The 9252-nt window shown below is 48.4% G+C and overlaps 1 protein-coding gene across 1 annotated transcript; it reads left to right on the top strand.

Moving 5' to 3' along the window:
• The first annotated feature begins 510 nt into the window (after positions 1-510).
• Positions 511-6282, top strand: NR2E3 (nuclear receptor subfamily 2 group E member 3). Its single transcript, XM_037835377.1, has 8 exons — positions 511-607; positions 1112-1238; positions 1356-1459; positions 1549-1797; positions 1974-2152; positions 2988-3234; positions 3516-3621; positions 6150-6282. The coding sequence occupies exons 1-8, from the start codon at positions 514-516 to the stop codon at positions 6280-6282; spliced, it is 1239 nt and encodes a 412-aa protein (XP_037691305.1). The 5' UTR covers positions 511-513.
• The last annotated feature ends 2970 nt before the right edge of the window (positions 6283-9252 follow it).

Below are 9252 nucleotides of genomic sequence, written 5' to 3'. Positions count from 1 at the left end.
GTGGTGGAGTCCAAACCTACCTTCAAGATTGGGCATTGAATGACCAATAGCTGAGAATTCTGTTCCCCAGGGACACAAGGGACCCTGGGGGCACTGGATGGCAAAAGGTCCTCAGCGGGGGCAGCAGGACTGAGCGGGGCACCCTGGTAAAGCTGCAGGTGTGGCCAGTTGATCCCCTGTAGAGACAGTAAAGATTAAGAGGATCATAAACTGCTTCCAGGGGCTGCTCTGGGAGAAATCTTCTCAAGCCAGAGCCACTGCTGTGAGGGGCCTCAGGAAGCTGGAGCAGCTCCTCAGTGCAGACAGAGGGGACAGGAAGCAGAGAGAGAGACTGAGACTCAGAGGTGCAGGGGCAAAGACAAAGACAGAAGGAGACAGCCAGGGCCAAGGAGAGGGAGAAACAGTGACAGAAGAGAGGCTGAGACACAAGGGGAAAGGTGGAGGGAGAGAGGCCTCCCTCAGGCAGGAAGTTGAGGCTGCCCTAGGCCTCTATGACCAGGCTGGACAGCTCCGATGAGCTCCAGCGTGGCTGCAGCTGCACCTGCAGCTGTGGCTGTCTCCAGGAAGGAGTCTCCAGGCAGGTGGGGCCTGGGGGAGGATCTGCCAGGTATGGCTTATCCTGGAGGTAGGGTCTGGGCCCTGGGAAATTGGGATATGCAGACCAGAGGATCTCAGACCCAGCCCCAAGGGCTGTGAGCAAGTGTGGGGAATTGCTGGCAAGCCCAGAATCCTAGAGACATGGGGGTCAGCAGAGCAAGGACAGGTGGCTGAGCTGATGGGGAAGAACCGGGACACAGCCTAGGGATTGGTCTCTAGGAGTGTTGTGGGATGATGGGGCCTGGAGTCAGCTGCAGAGAGAAGGAATAGGATGTGGGGCTGCGGAGGCAGGGAGTGTGCTCTTGCTGGAACTTGGTCATGGAACAGAGAGAGAGGGCAGAAGCTGGGGGAGGGGTGGTGGTGTGTGATGAGGGAGACACTTTTTCAGGATGGGTGAGACATGGGCATGTTTAAACACGGGTAAGCAGGACACCATGGACTGGGAGAGGGTACGAGTGGAGGGAGGCCATGCAGGGGTGGGAGGGAGTGCCCAGCCCCAGCCCTGCCTCCTCAGGCATGGGCCCCTCGCTCCAGTGCCGCGTGTGTGGAGACAGCAGCAGCGGGAAGCACTATGGCATCTACGCCTGCAACGGCTGTAGCGGCTTCTTCAAGAGGAGCGTGAGGCGGAGGCTCACCTACAGGTGAGGGAGGGTGGGTCTGGTCTTGGAGGGCCTGGCTGTGCTTCTGTAGGGCAAAAATGTCCAAATTCCATGGCCTGGGTGGAACACTGGCCCCCTGGGGCTGCCCTTCACCTGCAGGTGCCAGGTGGGTACAGGGATGTGTCCTGTGGACAAGGCTCACCGGAACCAGTGCCAGGCCTGCCGGCTGAAGAAATGCTTGCAGGCGGGCATGAACCAGGACGGTGAGTCGGAGCGCCTGCTTGAAGGGGCTGACAGACCCGGATGGGGAGCATGGCCAGCAGGGGTGTCCTGACCCTTTCTGCCTCCCCAGCCGTCCAGAATGAGCGCCAGCCCCGAAGCACGGCCCAGGTCCGCCTGGATAGCCTGCGGACAGACACAGAGTCCCAGCCAGAGCCCCTGGGGGCCACCCCACTGCCATCAGGGCCCAGCTCCAAGGACTCCATGCCTGTTTCTGCAGCCAGAGCCCTAGGGCCTGGGGCCCTCACACTGCCAGGGTACCACCACTTCGTGACCAGCCTTATAATGGCTGAAACTTGTGCTAAGCTGGAGCCAGGGGATGGTAAGTGGGAGGAAGCTGAGGGCCAGACCAGTTGCTGCTGGGGCTGGCTCTCCTCCTCTGTTCCCAGGCCATGGCAGAGGGTCATTACCAGACTTTTCCTTCACGCTCAGGTTCCCAGTCCTCCCCGACGCCTTCCACAGAGCAGGGACTGATATCACAACCTTCTCTTCCAACAGCTGATGAGAATATTGATGTCACCAGCAATGACCCTGAGTTCCCCTCAACCCCACACTCCTCCTCCTCCTTCCCCTGTGGCCTGGACAGCATTCACGAGATGTCAGCTCGCCTGCTCTTCATGGCTGTCAAGTGGGCCAAGAACCTGCCTGTGTTCTCTGATCTGCCCTTCCGGGACCAGGTACAGCCCCCGACAGGGAGCAGGGGGCCTGGTGGTCCACATGGGTCAGTCAGCCTGGGGGTTCAAACCTCCCTGTGAAGGTGAGGATTGGAGGTGCCCCCTTCTGATGGTGACAGTTGGGGACACATATCTGAGTCAGTGATGGTGACAGTTGGGAGTATGTCTGTCCCTGGTGGGGTGGTGATGATGGGTCAGGGGTGCACACCTAGGGAATAATAATCGTCCAGGGCTCACAGGGACCAGGGATTTGAAGACAATGCCTATGACCCCCTGGGTCTTCTTACCTCCTGGACAAACCCTCGGGACCTGCAGATGTTCTCCATGTGATCTGACTGGCACAAGTGGCAGACACAGAGCTCCCTTGGACTTGATGCAGCCCAATGGGGCAGCAGATCTCTTATGATAAGCCCAGAAAGAGAGGCACACTGAGGGTCTGAGCCCCTCAGCCAGAGTCTCTGTGTTTGGATGGAGCAGACTGCCTGAGTCTCTTGAATACACTCAACTTGGGGTGCTCTTAGGGAGTGTCCCTGAGGAATCCCAGCTTCCCACACTTTAGGCTTCTCGAAATGTTCTAGTTGCAGCTCTGGATGGAACCTTTAGAGAGTCTCAGAGCTCAGGCAGCTGGGCCACATGGTGCCCAATCCCAGAATTCTGGGACCCTGATGGGAAGGTGCAGGGAGGTGGTGAGGATACTTACAGGCAGAGATCAAGAGAATGTTTTGGGCACCTGGGAGCAGCCATTCTGGCAGCCATCCTGGAGCTCCTGAGAAGGTGGCAGAAGTTCCAGACTGTCACTGTATATCGGCCGAAATCCTTGCACCCACTCTGAGCACAGGTGATTCTGCTGGAAGAAGCGTGGAGTGAACTCTTCCTCCTCGGAGCCATACAGTGGTCTCTGCCCCTGGAGAGCTGCCCACTGCTGGCCCCACCCGAGGTCTCTGCTACCAGCGGCTCTCAGGGCCGGCTTGTACTGGCCAGCATAGAGACACGCACCCTGAAGGAAACCATCTCACGGTTCCGGGCACTAGCTGTGGACCCTACGGAGTTTGCCTGCATGAAGGCCCTGGTCCTCTTCAAACCAGGTAGCTGATGGAATCTTGGCCGAGCCTTCCAGAGAAATGGCTGGGGAGAAAGAACGGGAATTCTAGTGACTTTGGTTTGCCTCCCACTTTTCCTCCACCATCACTAAGACCCAGATGTGTGCAGGCTTCTTCCCGGGGTGGGGGGGTGGAGCAAGAGAAGAGGTACAGGGATGGGCTCAAACCACAGCACTCCTCCTGGGGGTCCTGGCTGACTGAGAAGGGGACAGGGCAGGCTGGGAGAGCACATGGGAGAGTAGCTCATTGGTATTGCTTCTATCTAGAAACGCGGGGCTTGAAGGATCCTGAGCATGTGGAGGCCTTGCAGGACCAGTCTCAAGTGATGCTGAGCCAGCACAGCAAGGCCCACCACCCCAGCCAGCCTGTGAGGTGACCTGAGCATGTGCCTACCTGACCATCTACCCCTTCACATCCTCATCCCCTGCCCATGTCTCTGATACCAGGTCAGGGCTTCACAGTTGAGGCAGGACACGGGTCTCAGTTAAACCAAAAAATATTCAACATCTATTGGGTGCCAAACCCTGGGAGTGGGGAACCAAAATGTGAATAAGAAAAAGTTGGTGCCTCCCAGGGGTGCCTCCCTGGCACACTGACCACACTGAAGATGAAAACTGCCCTCATCAGGTATTGAGGGTTGTTGTATCTGGAAACAGAGACCCAATGGGAGTGGGGGATGTAAAGCAGAATTGAGAGAGACTGTGAAGGCAGGGCTGGACTTGGAAGGTAGGGTCTAAAAGGGAGAGAAAACATCATTTATAAGGCAGAGAGACAGGCAAGCACAATGTGTTCTTTGGATAGGAGCCCAGTTTGGAAGGAGCAACAAATTCCTTCTAGTGAGAAGGTGGTAAATGAAGCCAGAAATATACTCTAGGGCAAGCCTATTCAGGACTTTCAATGCCAAAGGCCATATGTGATTTGGCAGGTGGAAGGCAGCTACTGCAGGGTTTTGAGCAGGAGAGTGCCATACATAGAGCTGGACTTCAGGCTGAGTGGTTTGACAATGAGTACAGAGTATCCCACCATGGAGGGAAAGCAGCCACTGCCATCATCCAGGGGATTCCATGGAAATCTTCGGGAGTGACCATAGGGAGTGGAATGGAGATAACAGATGCAAGAGACTCTAGGGACTGGGATGGATGTAAAGAACAAGGAAGAGGAGTTATTTGGGAGACAGGGATATTGAAATTTTTTTAAAGGAAAGTCAGGAGGAAGATAGTTTTGAAGGAATATGATGAGGTCAGTTAGAGGTGTAGGAGGGGCATCCTGTGAAGACGACAGCATTTGCATAAGCCATGTGCATGGCCAACAGTCCCCACCCAGGCCCCCAGGCTGGCCTTCAGAGTAGTAGCTGTGGGCTGAGAACATGGCTGGGACAGGGTGGGGGAGTAGCCAGTGCTCTGGGACTGCCCAGCACCAGCAGATACAGTCTAGGACTTAGCAAGGTTTGACCACCTGGCCTCTAGGCATCTATTCATTATTTTCCACAATGCTATCTGCATTCTCTTGGATCTCCCAGCAGTTCTCTTTAATAATCTCTAATCTGAAAAATTATCCACAAGGAGGACAGGTAATTTCCCTTTAAGAGTCAAAGTATACAAAGTATATACTATGTTGCACAGAAAGAGTTCTGCTGCTGATGTCCACAGGGAAAACAACTGCTGCTGCTTAGACTTGACACAACATCCAAAGAGTGGTTATCACAGACACTGTTACCATAGCCCACCCAGGCTGAGTTTCTGTTGGGACCAGCTCCTAGACATGTCCTGATATATTGGTTTTGAGTCAAATTTTTAAATACTGTTTAAGTATTTCCTATGTTGCTTCTACAGCAGTTCAATTCCAACTACTGGCAGAATTGAGGGTAGAGGTAGTGATTTTAAGTTCTTTAAATCCATGTATTTCAGCTTTTTAAAATCTGTAACACCCAGAGAGAAATTTCCATCTTAACCTAATATATAGTCAGACAACTGAAATAAAATTTCCACCAAATAATACCCACCCTTACTTTGTACAATTTACTCTGAGTTGTATTTTAAATTTTTAAAAGGCTGGCTGTGACCTACTAAATTTAATTTCAGACCCACTAACGGGCCAATACCTGTAACTTGAAAAAAATTTTCCTGGCTTTATAGTTAATATGACTGCTCAGAGCCACTCACTTGGCACGCACAAGAAAAAGAAAACCCTTAGGCTGGCAAAACAAGCTTAGCAGACGACCGGCTGGCAGCGGAGGATTTCCCACAAGTCTCCATGGTGGGAGTTGAATATGGAGCTTCCCACTTTAGAGTGGTCCCCATGACTTTGGGCATTGACCCCAGCTTTCAAGGTTTCTACCCAGGCAAGGTCTGATCCTCCCCATCTGCCTCTTGGGGCTTCACCATACACCTTCTTTGCACTGGAGACCCCGCCTTGGCAAGTGGTTCTTATTTAAAACCAAAATTAACTTTTATCTGGATGAGTATCTCAGTCACCAAAATTATGCCTCAATTTCAGAACAATTCCAGCTAATGGCTACTCTTCTATCAAACTAGGTGGCTTACAGAGGGGAATTTATAGTCATATTTTGAATATATATTAATAATCCTATAATTATAACAAACATGATTAATAACAGTATATAACATATATATGACTGATACAGATAAAATCTCACCTTATAATCTTTATACACAATAAACGATATTATTTTTTATCTCACTTCAAAACTATAATTTGGGGGCAGCAAGGTTTAAAAAGGATCAGGGGTAGGTGGAGACCCCTACTCTAATGAATGGGGCCTTTCCTCAAAATTCCTCCTTCTTTGCCCTGTATACTTCATATCTGTTTTGGGAGGATGCTGCCCCAAGAACTTGTGCTTGGAAGGTGATGGTAAAACTGATGTTCTCTCTCCTGTTCAGGTTTGGGAAATTGCTCCTGCTCCTCCCATCTTTGAGGTTTATCACTGCTGAACGCATTGAGCTCCTCTTTTTCCGCAAAACCATAGGGAATACTCCAATGGAGAAGCTCCTTTGTGATATGTTCAAAAACTAATGGGGATGGAAGTAAAATGGGTACAACCATTCTGGAAAACAGTTTGGCTTAATCTACTAAAGCAAAACATTTGCCTACCCTTTGACCCAGCAGTTCCACTTGTAGGTATATGTACCCAGCAGAAATGTCCACCAAAATGCATTATAAGAATGTTCATAGCAGCTTTATCCATACTAGATAAAAATTGTGTATCAACAATAAAAAGGATTAACGTATTGTAGTATAGTCATATAGTGGAATATGGCAATTAAAAAATGCATTACTGACACTTACAACATGGATAAATTTCACAGATATAAAAGTTGAATAAAAGAAAACAGGTACATACTTCATACAAAGTTCAAGACGAGGCAAGACTAACTGATGGTGATCAAGGTCAGATAGCAGTTACTTCTCGGGGGTGGAACTGATCTGGAAGGGCACAAGGAAGACTTCTGGTGTGCTGGAATGTTCTTGATCTTGAGCTGAGTGGTGGTTACACAGATGTATTCATATGTAAAAATTCACTGAGCTGTATACTTAAGATTTGTGCACCTTTATGTATTGTTAGACCTCAATAAAAAAAAGAGAAACAAAAACAGGAAAACCAATGTGGCCCAAGTTTCCCCCTTTCCTTCTCTGTGCCCAGGGAAGTGAATGAGACTTGGAGAGGAGCTCAAGGTCTTTGAGTTTCCATGTGGCTTCTGTTCCAAGTCAGAGTCCAGGTGCAATGACTTCAAGCCCAGTGGAAAATCTCCCACAGTGTTCAACAACCCAGCTGGCATCCCACCATCCCACAACATCTCTCAATCTTTTTATTCATTATACTCCCTCACCCTTCCTTACCTTCTCAAACAAAGGTGAGTACCACCCACCTCAACATAGGGCAGCTACAGGCACTTTTTGGGAAAGGGAGTCTCCATCAATTCCTCATGCAAAGGTGAAACTTGGATAACCTTGAAGACAAACCCAGAAGACCTGGAAAAAAAAAAGTAATAGTTAACATCTGTCAAGCACTTTACATACCAGTGAGCTGAGTACTTAATATGTATTTAATCCCCCTTAATAACTCTGGGGGAGGGACTAATTATTCCTTTATAAATGAAAAAACAGATACTTAGAGGGGACTTAAACCTTGGTCTGACTGTACTTAACTCTGCTTAATCCTGGATTGCCTCCTCCCCACTCCTGTCCCAGAATCGGCTAAACAATACAGTTGCATTTTCTGCCTTCAAAGAAATGCTTGATGTCAAGAAAGAAAAGGTCATGTGAAAAATCAGTGAAATCCTAGGGGTTCTCTGCCCTTTGGCCTGTGCTTGAATTCCCCTAGCTGACATACCCTTCCTGAGTGGAGGAAGGATGGATCTGAACACTCTTTACCCTGGAAATGACACTAGTCAGGCTGGTGCCCAGAATGCCACCCAGCTTAAGCCTCCCCACTTAAGTCCTCAAAGTACTGGAGACTATCTTCTAAAAGCATCAGATTCCCTTCTGTTATTTAGGTAATTTAATGTCTATATTGTCATTATATCCAATCTGATACCTTATCAAAATTTGTATCCATAAGATTTAAAGACCTATAGAAAGCCTGAGCAAAGACACTATAGCAAGAAACAAGATTGAGCAAGGCTTTAATGATGGGGGAGGGAGGTAATACGGGAACACTGGATTTTCTGCATGACTTCTCTGTAAACCTACAAGAAAAAAAAAAAGGAAAAAAAAAAAAACAGAAACATGATTGAAATTTGAAGAGACAGATTTTATCTTCCAAGCCTGACTTCTGAGAACATGATGAGACTGCAAGGGTAGCCTGCTGAAGTACATGGGTTTGACCTGACATGTGTGAGCACAGCAACTCTACACTGAGAAAGAGATTGTCTGGGCTCTCCAGGAGAAAGTCTTAAAAGAATTAGAGTAGTTGCATATGCTGGATTGTCTGTCAAAGTAACATCAATACCATCTCCTTCTAAGGTCTTGTCTTCATTGCTGAGAAGCCAGGAACTACAACTCCCCAAATCCCCTTTCTTATGATTTTGGGTTAGAGTTTGTTAACAGAAGGCACTCACATGAGACTTGGAAGGTAAGAGAAGTCATTATTCTCTGGAGGCTATTGCAACCACATGTGTGGGAAGACTGGAGATTACTCAACAGCTTCCTGGCCAGCTCTAATTTAGAATCACAGTAGCTTCTGAACAGGCTTTTGAGAGCTTTGGAACTTTGCGCTGAGATCTGTGTTGACTTTATTGACCTTCTGTGGGAGGTTCTCTAACCTTAGCTCCTTCAATTCTTCCAATGTTTTATACAAGCCTCTAATTCCTTTTTAAATCCTTTCCACCTAGAATACACTGAGTGCCTTCTGTTTTCTCGACTATTTTAACAGTACAGCTCTCAGTTGTTCCCAAGATTTATTCAACCTTTTGTTGTAAAATGGCCCCACTATGGGTAACAGCTCTCTTTCAATGCGTTTAGGACCCTTGCTAGGAGAGAGGATGAAGGTTCTTTCCTGCCCTCATTGCCAGAAATGTCTTGGTTATGAAGTGCCACACAGGTAGTCCCTTTTGGCCCATCTGGACTTTTCCTTTCAAATGAAGCTGCAGTTCTCAAAGATTCTTTTGACAACTGACTTCACCCTAAGAGAATAATTAAAGATTGGAAAGGTAGGGTAATACTCAAAGATGCTAAGAAGTGCTCATTCAAGTTAATAAATATCATCTGATAGTGAAATCCAGTTATTGTGGAAGATTATGGAATCCACCAGGTGAACATCATTGTTTTTCCCCACTAAAATGCAAACTCTGAAAAGAAAGCATTGTTTTGTTCACCAATGTACCCCCACGGACCTAGAATAGTGCCTGTGGTTGATCAATAAGTGTTTGTTCAATGAAGGGATAAATGGCCACACAGAACTGGAAAGTGACACACTCCTTGACAAGGAGTCAGAGATGCCTACAAGACTCAACAATTAGATATTACATGATTACGTCTGCTTTC

This window comes from Choloepus didactylus, chromosome 4, assembly GCF_015220235.1.
Source record: "Choloepus didactylus isolate mChoDid1 chromosome 4, mChoDid1.pri, whole genome shotgun sequence".
Taxonomy (NCBI): Eukaryota; Metazoa; Chordata; class Mammalia; order Pilosa; family Megalonychidae; genus Choloepus; species Choloepus didactylus.
Note: the sequence above shows the minus strand (reverse complement) of the source record. Positions and strands in the feature narration are given on the sequence as shown.

Bases quoted from the DNA above. Each gene is read 5' to 3' on its own strand.
- NR2E3 (XM_037835377.1), top strand. From the start codon at position 514: ATGAGCTCCAGCGTGGCTGCAGCTGCACCTGCAGCTGTGGCTGTCTCC. The intron at 608-1,111 runs GTATGGCTTATC...CTGCCTCCTCAG, and splicing joins CCTGGGGGAGGATCTGCCAG to GCATGGGCCCCTCGCTCCAG. The intron at 1,239-1,355 runs GTGAGGGAGGGT...CTTCACCTGCAG, and splicing joins AGGCGGAGGCTCACCTACAG to GTGCCAGGTGGGTACAGGGA.